The sequence below is a fragment of the Lissotriton vulgaris genome, chromosome 11 (assembly GCF_964263255.1).
Source record: "Lissotriton vulgaris chromosome 11, aLisVul1.2, whole genome shotgun sequence".
Lineage (NCBI taxonomy): Eukaryota > Metazoa > Chordata > Amphibia > Caudata > Salamandridae > Lissotriton > Lissotriton vulgaris.
Genome location: NC_141699.1, coordinates 1107747183 through 1107761310, shown reverse-complemented (window position 1 = coordinate 1107761310; position 14128 = coordinate 1107747183). Strand labels below are relative to the sequence as shown.

Sequence of the window (14128 nt, the reverse complement as noted above, 5' to 3'; positions counted from 1 at the left end):
GGACTTCATCCCCCAAACTGTAGTGCGCTCTGAGGAGCGTTCGCAGAGTGATGGAAAAAGGGGGAGGAACCTCTCAGAACTAGCCGGGCTGGCTTTTAAAAGAAATTGTTCTATTAGGGAAGGGGAGCTGCGCCGCCATACTTCTCTTGGCCGATTTCGGCCCTAGGTAACCAATACCCTGGAACCAGTCTTTTTTTATAAATGTTTTGATTTAGAGGAGGGGGACTGATATGGGCCCCTGGGAACCCATCCCCTGAAGCCTGGCCATGTCTGCTGGGTTTCTCCCCCACAGTCCTTGCATGCTCCCAACCTCCTACAGGAGCCGGCATTGCTCTTAGACATAGGGAGCTGCTAAACATGGAGCTACCTCTGCCGAAAGGCAAATCTGCTCTGTTTCCAGGAAACAAGATAGTTTTGTATGCTCTCACTTGTTGGAAGCATAGTGTTTGCTGTGGCTTGGCAAGCGTGGTAAACCTCCCATCAAGACACAGTTGGCACCCTGGGAAATAGCAGGAGCATGTCCCTCTGGCCATCTATAGCTCCAAGAGGAGGATGCGTGGCCTCATTCTTCCTTCATGGTGGCCCTGTCCAGGAAGGTGGTGGTACCACGGAGAGTCTCTAAGGCTCCCCGCCACAAATTGATCATTGCCCCAGGATGAGGTGCTCCCCGGGATCAGGGTACGTTCTATAGGCCGTCCATAAAAAATCATTTGTCTCACTATTACATTTTTCTGAAAATATTGTTAAATTATAATATGAATTAAAATTATTAGTTTAATAATCTTTTTATATTAAATGTATGTAAAACATATATGTATATCTTAAAATGTACGTGTGTTTTATTTTTGTAAATAATTATAATAGTTATATATATTTTTTAATTAATTAAATATATTTAATTTCTTTTATATTACTGCTGCTGTTTAATATATGTTTACTATTTAAGTTTATATATACAAATATTTATTAAAGCACAATTTTTATGACAATGATATTAGTGACAACCAATTTTTTTTTAATATTGTTGTCAATTACATTATAAGTATAGGAAAAGGACATTTTTGGTTGGATATTTCACCTTAAAATCATTTCAGAGTTATTAGAAGGTACCAAAATAAATTGAAAAGTAGTGAACAAAAGTAACTGAAATAAAGGATATTATAATTGTATTGAATAAAAAGCATTACTTCCATGCTCATGGTGCTTCTGGTTGAAAACCTGTAAGCTAGGGCCTTTTTAAACATGTTCTCAGACAAAACATGTGTACAATACAGGGTTTCTTGAATGTATATGCTGGGCACATCAACAATTAGAAAAAAGGTGAAGACATAGGGAAGGATAATGACAAATAGAAAACACTTGCAAATCTATCCTGAGAGTGAACCCACGCCCAGGTTAATCGGCTAGTGGTCTTGATTTCAGCTTCACCCATCAGTAGGGGGCCATGGTAAAGTTGGGGAATAAGTCCCCCTACCCGACGGTTATTCTGGTGCAACAAAGGGACCGGCGGCCTAACTCAAGTAACACGAACAGTAAGTGGCTGTTCCCTGTCCTAATAATTTAGCCTTTACCAGGAGCTTGATATGCACCAGGCACTTTTATGTAATAATATGATGACTGTGCACTCACCCCTCTCATTTTTATGTGTTTTAATTGTAAGTTTCAATTAACTGAACAATGAAGTTTCCTTCATTCACTCACAGTATATTTATTGTTGACATTTGCCCACAGAACCTCAAAACAAGCCCCATTATCAGACTTAAAGATCACTCAGTTGAGAAACAATTGTTGTAAGATAAGTCAATGCAAATGTTCTATATGAGACACTTCACACTCTCATAAGAAACACAACATTGCCCACAAACAGGCCATGTGATAGTCTTCATACCAAGTGTCAAATTGGATAATATGGGCCATCAAAATGTAGGAACATACTCCATGAATGTTCCTACCATTGTTTTAGATTGGTTAACATGTACTTTAATTGCACCTGATTTTGATGTTCTCAGTCTGGGATATACCAAAAGAAGTACTGAGCAGCAACAAATGGAAGTGCGTAAAATGATAGTTAAGCTTTCAAAGCAGATTTTACATATGAAATGTATTCCCTATGCCCAGCTCACCCAGCTCTGGCGTCCCATGCTGCTACAACTGCTTTGCTTACTCTCTGTTTTTCCTAGTCCTTTCTCTTGCTTTTGCCTCGTTTTTTTTACTGATTTCTCATTCCGTTCCCCCGTTTATCTGAGTGCTTTCTCCTGCTTTTACCTCATTTTTCACTGCTTTCTCCTTGCTTTCCCCATGTTTGAGAGCCTTCTACTGCTTTTGCGTGTTTTTTTTAGTGTTTTATCTTTCCTCGCCTACATTTTTTTTAGAGCTTTCTCCAGTTTTTTCTGCATTTTTTACTGCTTTCACATTCCTCTTCCCCAATTTCTGAGTGCTTTCTCCTGCCTTTCCCTTGATTTTCACTGCTTCACCTTGTTTTTTTCCTCATTTGACGCTCTTGCCTGATCCATGTTTTTCCACCTACCCCCTAAGCCTACTGAGCACCTCCCAGCACCTTTAACTCGTCCCAGGACCTACATAATGGAGGCCCAGCTCTCCTGTGCTGCTGCACTGCTCTGCTTCTGCCTCGTCTTTCAGAGTGCTTTCTCCTGGTTTTCCTCATTTTGTTAAATTGCTTTCCCCTTCCTTTCTCCCCCATTTTTTGGGAGTGTTTTCTCCTGCTTTAGCTGTGTGCCTTCTCTTGCCTCATTTTTTTACTGCTTTGCCCTTTTTCTGCTTTTTTTCTCAGTGCTTTCGCCTGCTTTTCCCTCGTCTTTCACTTTTTTTTTTGGAAGCAGCTAGCAACTCCACCGCCTTGAGACCCCCACAGGTGATTTGCCTCGCTTTATAAATCTTGTTGATTGATTCAATGAAATTCCAATTGTGCTGTTCATATTTGTGACAATCTGTCCCTCTAGGTTTCAACACAGCGAAGGGTGATTTGGTGAGGTCTATTCTTTACTCAAAGCCGGTTGATGCCAAGCTCTACAGGGATGCAGTCAGATTCATCCACGGTCTTCTGATCATTTCCCTTATAGGATTTATCTATTCAGTAATTGTGCTTACAAGTTATGGGGTAAGTAGGATCTCATATGTACATGGAATTCTTAACAACACTTACATGCAGTTCTTTCTTTCGGTCTCGCTTTATTCTACCTTTATGCCCTACCTTTATCTCGGATGATGGAATATCCATCACAATCATGATGGATATCCCGTCCTCCGTTTTACGACCTCCAAAGAATATAATGGAATTATAATACATGGGTGGGATATCAATCATGCTTCAGATGAAGTATTCCCCTCTACTGAGATCTAAATTGGGCCCTTAGTCTTCTTGATGGGCAACAACTGTTTGGTTCCTAACTGAATCATTCTTCCTTCTCCAATATCAGCAAAACTCAAAATAGCATGATGCATCCTGTTGTACAACCCAGGTCAAAGCACTCAAAAAGCAAATTCCAAATAGAGGGTATTCAAATAATCAATTATCAATTGGTTACCTCACAATTTAAAGCCATCAGCAACCATCATTTTTACAGAGAAATCCTGTACATTCTTAGTATGAAAATTGCTATCAATAAGTATAATGGAGTAGTCAATATAGCAAAGATTTTATCCTATCTCTAAGTTGTACTTAGAAAGTGATATATCTTAGAACCAAAATGTCATATCTGGTGGTGACAATGTAGATCCGATAAGAGATCCCTATTTTCCACCAATCACCAACAAGTTAATTTGTCAACCGTTGAAAATTCTAACTGGTCAACGAGTTGGAACCCCAGACTTCAAGGGTCTTGATTTTATGCTACCTGCTTCACAACTCGGTCAATCAATCAATCAGGGGCTTATAAAATGTGGCTACTCATCCGTGAGGGTCTCAAGGGGCTGGGGAGATGCTGTTCCTCTGAGTGGAGGATCATTCGAAGAGCCAGGTCTTGGTGCGGTTCATGGCACCTGCCTACACAGCATACTGATCAATTTCAGGAGAGAGCAGCATGAAGTGATGGGTGAAATGGTTGAAATAATCACATGGAATGTGTAATTTACTTTAAGCAGCATCGCCGTCAATATTTCATTTCACTTTCGTCCCATAGTCAAGAAATTTAGGTCAAGATCTAAGCCATGGGACCTTTGTGTGTCAAGACCCGCGTCGCACCTCACTAATGTGGCACAAAGTAAAGTATTTCTGAATTGTAATTCAGATACATTGCAAAGTTCAGGCAATCTAGGCATTTAGTGGGAAAAGGGGCAATATGGACTTATGGTTGATCTATTTCTGTAGTAGCTCAGTGAGAAGTAATGACAGACTGCATTGTGGCCCAAAGAAATAAGTAGTTCTATAAAAAGATAAGCGTCCTTACACATACTAAATTCCTATGCTATGCCTCCTTTTGATAGTAAATCCTGACTGTTTGACTCTACTACCCTATGACCTTTAGGGGCAGATTTACAAGCCCCCTGCTCCACCAGTTTGTAACTTTTGGTGACGTACTGGGGGCGCAGGGGGCTCCTCCATATTTACAAGGACAGGAAAAGCCACCCTGTGTGACTTTTCATCTCCTTGTAAATACGGCCCCTTCACACGCAGCACTTTGCGTTGAAGAGGCGTTCCATGGGTGTTGCTGTGAGTGTTCCCAAGCAAAAACCATGGAACAAGACACATCTCCAGATTTACGAGAAATCGTAAGGCTGGACATGCATCTGAATGCTACACCACCCTAGAGGTGTTGTAGCGTGGTGCAACGAGGAGAAATGTTTTCATTTCTCCTCGTTTTTGCCTCTTTCAATGCATGCTGCATTCTGTAGCATGCATTGAAAAAGGAAAATGCCTGTAATTATTATTTTTGTGCAGGAAGGTGCTCCTTCCTGCACAAAAACAATCTCGCCATCGACACAGGCATCCTTGCACCATGGTGAATGGATGCCTGCACCAGAGCAAAGCTGCAGTTTATGCGCCATTGCAGGGGGAAGCACGGAGATGCGACATATTCTTGTAAATATGTCGCATGCCTGTGCTTCGGAAGTGCCAAAGTGGCGCAGCCAAAGGGCTTGCGGTGCCATACTGCGGCACTTCCTTATAGATCTGCCCCTTAAAGTCTATAAAAGAGGTACTAGACATCTCATTGAGCTTGCACTAGAATCAGATTTTTACATGCCCAAGAACATCATAAATTGCCTATCTTGTACTTATCCCCCTGAGCCTTGAACCATTAAAGGGTGATATATTTGTGCTTTACAAATACGGATTATTGTCTTTCTTTGTGTAGCACATGTATTGCCAGATAAAGACTGATTTGAAGGGATGAGTGGTATATTTACAAAAATGACACTCTGCTCTTTTCACACAGTGGAGTATCAAATAATTTACCACTGCCGTACGACAAATCCTAATGCCATGTCAAGTCAAGTCAGAGAATCTTATATAGCGCGCATATCACCAGTAGGTCTCATGGCGCTTTCGGAGATTCCAAAGACTGAAGGTCATATTCAATTGCGTTATTTCTGGTCAAACAGCCACGTTTTCAATTCTTTGCAGAAACACTGGTTGTCCGCAATGGAGAGTAGATGAAGCGGCAGCTTGGTCCAGAGATGGGGGGCGGGAACAGAAAAGGATTGATCCCCGTTAGGTACGGTGCAGACTCGCAGTGGGTTAAGAAGAGATTTTGAACTGGACCTTAATGTTCTTTCTGGCTGGTATTTTTTTAAGTTTTTTTGCTAAATAACCAGGCCCAGTGCCATAGATACTTTTATGAGTTAGGCACAGGATTTTAAAGAGACCTCTTTTTCTAACTGGAAGCCAGTGAAGGGACCTCAGACTTGGGACAAGTTTGGAGGGAAATTTAAGGTCAGTCTGGCTGCAGTATTCTGCAGAATTTGCAGTTTAGAAAAGAGGACCTCATTTAGGGAGGCTAATCAGGCATTCCAACAATCCATGCGGCTTACAGTTAAGCCCTTGACCAGAGGCTTCCTGGCTTCGATAGGTAGCCATTTAAAGTTCTTGTGTAGATTCCGCAGGATCCCGTAACAAGTAGACAGCACAAGATTGACATGATTTTTCATGGATAACTTGTTGTCAATCATTATTCCAAGATTGCAGACTGCTTGTTTTGGGGACAGGCATTGGCCCAATGCCTGAGGCCACCAGCTGTTAGACGAGTACTCTTCAGCCCTGCCGAACAGAATGATCTCGGTTTTACGGCCACTTAGCTGTAATTTGTTATTGCCCATCCAGTTGTTGATGTGGGTCAAACAGTTTTTAAACCGTATCATTGTGTCTGTAGGGTCAGAACCAAATGTGATCAACAACTGAGTGTCATCAGCATATAACACAACCTCAACCCTTAAGACCTGATTATCCTGGTCAGAGGTCTTACATAAAGATTAAAAAGCATGGGGCTCAGGATTGACCCCTGGGGAACTCCAATGCTTACTGGTCTGCTGCATGAGGCCAGGGTATCTATATGCACAGTTGTGGAGCTGTCCTTTACATAGATTTTAAAACAGTTCAGAGCTTTCCCTCAGAACTCCACTTCCCAGAGCAGTTGTTCTAAAATGACATGTGAGATGGTGTCGAAGAGGGCTGACAGGTCCAAAAGAACCGGCATAGCCGATTCTCTTTTATCCAAAGCCAGCCTGATGTTATCAACCATCTCTACTACTGCCGTTTCGGTGCTATGCGCCAACCAATATCCTAATTGCGATGTATCAAGAAGTCCATGACTTTCCAGATGGACAGTATGTTAATTATTTACCAAGGATTCGAGCGCCTTCCCGAAATAAGGCAGTAGCGAGATGGGACGGTAATTGCCTAGTTCTTTGGGATCTAGGGTTGTTTTTTTCAGGATAGGCCTGACTTGAGCGTTTTGCATCTTATCGGCACCGTCGCTTGGTCTTGTGACATATTAAAAATCTCTGTTAAATTTGTTATCAACAGGGGTGCTAATTGCATAAAAAAGCGAGGCGGAAGAGGATCTGTTGGGGAGCCTGATTTGATCTTAGCAATGGCTTCTGATACCTGCTTGCAGGTCACAGTTTTAAATTCAACCAGCAGAGGCAACAATGGTTGGCTATTCGCAGCTGGGTGCAAGTCAATGTTGTTGACATTGTCTTTGGGGGGAGGATCTATAAATAGCTTTAACCTTTTCATCGAAAAAAGAAGATACTCTATTGACCCATTCTTGTGTGGCAGGAAGGGAGAGCTGGTTAGCCTGGGGAGTTGTAAACTCCTTCAGAATTGTATATAACTCTGTACAGGAGTTAGCGGCATTGTTAATCCTCGCTGTTAAATATGTCTTTTTGGCCTGTTTAATATTGTTTAGGTAGGTACGGTGGATCAATTTATATCTGATTTGATCTTCCATAGTTTTCGTTTTCCTCCTGTGCCGTTCGACAGTTCTGCTGGAAAGTTTCTCAGTTTTTAATAATGATGTAAACCATGGAGATGCTTTGCCTTTAATCTTGACCCTTGACATGGGTGCTACTGTGTTCAAGGCAAGTATAATGCCCTCTTCAAAGGCCGTAGTTGCTTGATATACATTATCTGTATGAGGTATGGCTTCAGCAGTAAAGTAGGTGGTGAAAGATGTAGGGGTGACTTTACACCAGGGCCTGATTAAGGCACAGTCATTATCCTTGCAGATTATTGGAGCATCCATACGAATGCCAAATTTTAGCAGATGATGGTCCAACCAGAGTAGAGGTTGAGGTTGTTCAACTGTGACTTTAGTTGAGTTAGTGAACAGTAAATCCAAGGTATGACTGGCCTGATGGGTAGGACCTACTACCAGATGCATCAGTCCTAATGTCTGTAGTGAAGTTTCCAATTGGTCAGTATAGGGGTCCTGTGATAAATCCGCATGATAATTGAAATCTCCAATGAGAATAAAATTATTTGCGGCTAGATCATAAGGTGCAATGAGTTCCAAGAGAATATTTACTAAATTATTTTTTTGCCCTGGGGGTCTGTAAACTAAAGCCCCTGTCCATGTTTCAGACGATTGGGTAGAAAATTTAAAAATAAGTATTTCTGCTTTGTCCATATTGCAGGAATCTAGCATGATGATTTCAAATTTTTCCCTGGTGGCCACTGCTATCCCTCCCCTCTCCCAGCCGCTCTATCTAATCTAGGTAGCTGATATTGGGATGGGAAGGCAATCACTATGTCAGGAGATGCCTGGTCATGGAGCCATGTTTCAGTTATTAAACAAACATCCGGTTTTTCAAGATCTAGGTGGCGCCATCATTGTAGAGCGTGTTTGAGAATGGACCGGGCATTAAGATAGTCTGTGTAGTTGATATGGACTATCAGATAATTCCTTTTTTTCTCAAGGCAAGAGGTGGTTACCATAAATGATTCCTTAATGGAGGTCTAAACGCCAACCGTTGGACGCACAAAAAACTCCTTGGTACATGATAGATCTTTTGGTTTCAAAATAGTGAAGGGCCTATTTAAAGATTTTAGCTCTGTGCTAGAGTAACACTGAATGGCCATAGTAGATAGCTTACCTTCCATTATGCCCCATATAAATAAACAGGCATGGAGTCCTGGCGGCTGGCAGTGGACTGGTGCGGACGGACACAGACGGGCCTTTGGCGTCCTTTCCTGCTTTAAATAGGCAGAGGGGAGGACGCAGCCACTAGACATCCAACACGACCAGAACCACTAGTCCCAAACCGGAGGTGTACAAATAAGCCCTAAGTCCCTCTGCACAATCTGTACAAGCCACGGTGGACCGGGGACCGGGGACCGTGCACTGCTTAAGTCAGGCAAATCAGGTGAGTGTTGAACGAATCAAACATACGGCGATAGTTTTAATGCAAAAAAGGCATGTTAGCACTTTATTTACAATACATCGATACATGGCATTGGGAAACATTTGCTGCAGAAAAAAAATTCACGCTGCGGTACAAAAAGGGATGTTCGCCCAATTAAAAGCAAGAAAATCCATGCAATTCGGCTTAACGTCACTTTTGTGCATCCAGCAAAAAAAACCCACAAAAACGCTGCTAAGAATAAAAAAGTTACACTTACCTGAATGCGGAATGGAGCAGTCAGGAATGAACGAGAACAGTAGACCAACCCTCCAACCTCACTACCAGTCAGGATGGCCAGCCAGAGTCCAAGGGGAAGAAGAAGTGCAAGTTCAGACAGGAGGAAAATACATTCTTGATTGTGGAGGTGATAGAGCGACAACATCAGCCATTCATCAGCTCCAAAATGTCATTGGGGAAGAAAAAGATCATATGGGCGTCCATAGTGGACAAGTTGAACTGTGTAGCTGAAGTCAAAAAGAGGAGTAATAGACTGTAAGGAGCACTGGCACAATGCCAAGTGCTAAACTAGGGAGAAACTGGCAACCAATCTATAGGCAGCATTGTAGACCGTAGGTGGTAGTCCAGTGCTCCAGGAGAAGCTGGACCCCTTACAGGAGCACACATGGCTGCCTACCACCACCAAATTGCTGCCATGTTGAAAAACCAGCAGATCCTCCTCGCTGCTGTGCTGCCTCATGTATTGGCACAAATGAGTGCTGCTGGAGGCACAGGATTCACACGTTGCATCCCTGATGTGTGTACCTCCCTCGGCCGCCGCATCTACAACACCACACTCACGGGATACACCACACACATCAGAGGAGGAAGATGTGGACGGAACCTTTTTCCAAAGAAGAAAAGTCAGGTATAAGCCATGCCATATACCCAGTTTCTCCTTAACTCTGTGCTGATGAACATACCAGGGAACATCTGCTGTCAATGTCCTCATTTTGACTTTGCCCTGTTCACCTTGAAAATTTGTGAACTGACAATGTGGCATAACCTCCCTAATGACACCATGATCATCATCTTGACTGACACACTCCTCACCTCAACATGTTTCATTACATGTTCCCTCCATGGACTTCATCTGGACATCCACTGGCTCTAAACATCCTTTGAGGGTGTTGTCCTTTCAACTTTAGCTGTGATCTCCTACAACATTGGCACTTATAAATAAATGTACCCAAAAAGCACAACCTGTATGTTGCGTACCTCTATGAGTCAGGACAAGGTTCACCACTGGCCACTATGTGAGGCTACAACACCAACTACTAGCCAAGGGGGTGTGTTTTCAGAGTCTGGGACAATGCTAGGGAGAGAGAGTGTAACATATATTGAAAGCACGTTTGTGTAATGACTAGTGAGTGCTTGTTCAAGGTTGCAATTATTTAGGTTGCAATTATTTAGTCCCACTGGTGTCATACAGTCATTGTGAATGGTGGGATCATTTTGTTGGGTCCATTCATGGTTACTAGTAAGCATACAATATTGGCTTGACAAGTACATGCTGCAAGTGCAAGTGGTTACGGGGAAGCCATAAGTGTATGAGTTTGAATACTAAATTTGCCAAAGTCAGAGAGCATAACATACCTCCAAGGTATGTTGCATCAGCAACACACACATTGATCCTGCATGTGAACACAAGATAAGCACTGTGTCAACATTCATCCGTGAATGCCACGCCCACTGCTCAACAAAGTCTGATTATAAAATCATGGAAAGCCATGGGCAACCTGACAGATCTCTGTCCATAGCTAAGAAGACAAATGCAATTACAAAACTTCATCAGAGCACACAAGCTCACTCCCATGCAGTAAATCATGACATACACCTGTTTGCAGCAAAGTATTAGATTTAATAGAAATATAAAAGCTTAAGCAGGAATTATTATCTACCCTAGTCTCAAAACCTACCCTAACCTATTCTATACTAACTTATCCTATCTACTATTTTAAAACTATCTTATCTTAAATAAGCGTATCATACACCATAGAAAGACATTTTAAACAACCACCCACCACCCTTCAGCCAGAAACTACACCTAAACATCAACTAACTGCACATAGAAAACGAAATAATCATATTTGTTAAACATTTTTCATACATTTTAAAGTTTATTTTGAATTTATTTTTATACATATGAAACACATCCACCTCCCTAACTAACCCAAAGTAGCCCTACCCACTAATAAACCAACCCGCCCTAAAAATGCACTTAAACTAATAGAACTACACTATTATTAAAACCACTCTACCCTAAAATAACCTACAAAATCTTATAAAAATTAACCCCGGGCAGAGACCTCCGCTCCGCCCATGGAGTGTGCAGAGATTTGTTTTCTCTGCATTTCGTGGAGAATGCAGAAAAGGCAAATCTGTGCACACTCTGCAGCGGAGAGAAGTTGGCCAGCCCCCGTCTCCACCACCTATTATAACAAGTAATTAAACATTAATAAAAAAGTTATTTAAAATCACTTACCTGTACTGCGGCGTCCCCGGGCTGCCCTCCTCTTCCTCGTCGTCATGCTAATCCTTGTGACAAATGTGCATGCGCGTGGGCCTGTGCATTTCTTGCGAGAAATGCCCATGTGCGGGTGTGCATGCATGCGCTGTCTTCACAGAGATTAGCGAGACGGCGACAAAGAGGAGGAGAGCAGCCCGAGCACGCCACAGTACAGTTAGGTGGTTTTACATTTACTCTTATTAATGTTTAATTTCTTGTTATAATGGCGGGGTGGAGGTGGGTGGCGTAGCGGAGGTCCACGGAGTTTGTTTGCATCTCTGTTGACCTCCATGTAGCCCCACTACGCGCACTATGCCCCGGGTTAAAAGAAATGTCTACAAGTCCAGCAGGGTGAACGGCAGAAGGGGTCCCCATGGCAGTTATCTTTTGGCCTGCCAAACTGCCTGCTTAATGTCCTGAAGCAGGAATAGGAACGGATCCACCTTGTTTTTGAGGACTGCCTCTTGAAGCTTCAGGTTCTTCTCAAATTGTGAGGGCCTTCCTGTGGGCTGAGGTGTGGGTGCCGGTGGTTGAGAAGACATGCTGGTAAAGGTAATTAGGACAGCTGTTTGTAAGGCCCCTAATATCAATTATCCATGGCAGGGTGAGCTTCCACTTGTGATCATTGGTGGTCCCATTGGAAATACAGACCACTTCCTCTGGGCCTTTTCTGCCTGATAATGCCGCTTCATGGCCCTGTATACCTTGGCAACCCTCTTGATTTGGTGGAAGCGCACCTTATGATGGATGAATTGGTGCTGGTCATCACATGTCATGGTGTCTATTGAAGCAATGAGGATATATGTCACTCAAAGGTTGACTAGGAATAGGAGTCAACATCAGGAAATATCTTAAATAGCATAACACCTAAGGTGGTAGCCCCTACACCCTAAATTCATCTTGCAGCTTAGAGTGACTATGCACATACCTGTATCTAGTATGTGAGATGTCGTCGGGCCTAATTGGAAAGTAAGCACCAATTGTTAGAATGTGCAATAGCAACACCATTGGCAGATCGAATGTTGATCATTTCAGTACAGTGTATGTTTGTAAACATAGATTTTAGCTACCCATGGAATGGTACACATTGTCACCTTCACTGTCTGTTAGTGTACCTTGGGCATCCTACAATGACCTTAAAGTCATGGGCATTTAACACATTGATAAGTGTCATGTCTTGACAGCACTTTTTTTCCTCAAAAAATTCAATAATTGAAAAGGCAAGGAGGCAAATCAGAAGACATTGCTACCTCTACAGATAATTTGCTAATTATGACATGTAACAATGCAGAAAAAGTACCACTTAGCATATAAAGGAATATGGACCTTCTCATATTTGACCTGTAGCACCTCCACGGTGGACCATGCCACCTCTCAATACATGCTACAATATCATGGCATGTGCAACTGACATGCATTCTGTCACATTCACAGCCACATCCATTACAAATGTCTATCTACTACCACCTACAATAGCATTGTCTGAGACTCTGATCATGGCTCCCCTCTCAATCGACTTTCAAATTGTCCTTCCCAGATTGGCAAATTGTTCTTCTCAACAATAGTCAGACCCTGATAGACATGCAACACATCACCACAACTTACCATGGCCTATTTGTCACCTTCCAAATGTTTTATTGTAATGAGGATGCACATTTAATCTGGCAATTCTCTCATAATCTGACATCACACTCACCCCTTGCAGTACGCACATTGCACAGGTAAAGGTGCTCACCGCTGATGTTGGGGTTTCTAGAGTTTGTTATCTCAGGTTCCTTGTATGTGGGGGGGTCCAGCTACAAGACATAACAAGGAAAGCACATCATTTAATCTACTACACATATGTGATAAGCAACAACAGTGCAGTACATATGCAAGGCTACTGGCTATGTCTCCCTTCTGGTTGTAAGTGTCCAGATGACACAGTAGACATGCCTGGATGATACACATAGTTAAAGCTGGCTGAGTGAAACACATATGTTAATACCTTACACATGCACCTGTTGGTCATTTAGCAGAATCACGTGCTGACCCGCATCACTACCTAACTACACAATGGTAGCTGACTTGGATGATGCTGTGCACTGAAACAATTCACATACCTTACTAAGTAAGGAAATGGTATTCGGAGGCTTTTGAAAAGCAGACACCAGTAAATGAGTAAGCTGCACACATCCTGATTCTTGGGTACTGGTCCACTGAGTAACGCGAGAACTGTACCTGGCAGTGCTGCTGAGTACATGATATCTAACACTTAGGTTCCATGCATCCTCAGACAGATTACTACATATTAGATCCAAAGGTGAGCTGCACAGTGTAAGCCATGGCAAGCCTCATTGATGACAGACGACTCTGGGGAGGTATGCCAAGAGGAATCATTGGCACATCACTTTGGGGCTTCAGTACAAGCCTCCAGCACAGCCGCTACATATTTTGATGTTGTCAGAAGTGAAATACCATTAGTTCAAGGACCTTGTAAATAAGCCCTTTTAGGTATTAAGTATCTTCTGAGAAGCTCCATCACAACTGCACATGACAAATGCCTGCTGAGGAATTAGCAGCTGTGGAGCACATCTGCACTACCTGCCCTGTCATCACATATGTTGTCTGGATGGGCTGTGGCAATGTATATCAAATTCAAGCTTCCCGGGACTCATCACTGTCACCTACAAGTAACAGTGATAATAGTGTGTGCCACACAGTGTCACAGATGGCACTGGTGCATAATATGCCAGCACTGTAAGCATGGTATGTGCCCCTTTT

At 42.6% G+C, this 14128-nt stretch overlaps 1 protein-coding gene across 1 annotated transcript in view; it reads left to right on the top strand.

Annotated features, from left to right (window-relative positions):
- The window catches only part of LOC147684251 (putative cation-transporting ATPase 13A5), a 256436-nt gene that overhangs the window by 60059 nt on the left and 182249 nt on the right, over window positions 1-14128 (top strand). The window contains exon 10 of the mRNA XM_086942616.1: window positions 2961-3118. Within this exon, the coding sequence (XP_086798742.1) occupies window positions 2961-3118 (158 nt within the window). The remainder of the gene's footprint in view (window positions 1-2960; window positions 3119-14128) is intronic.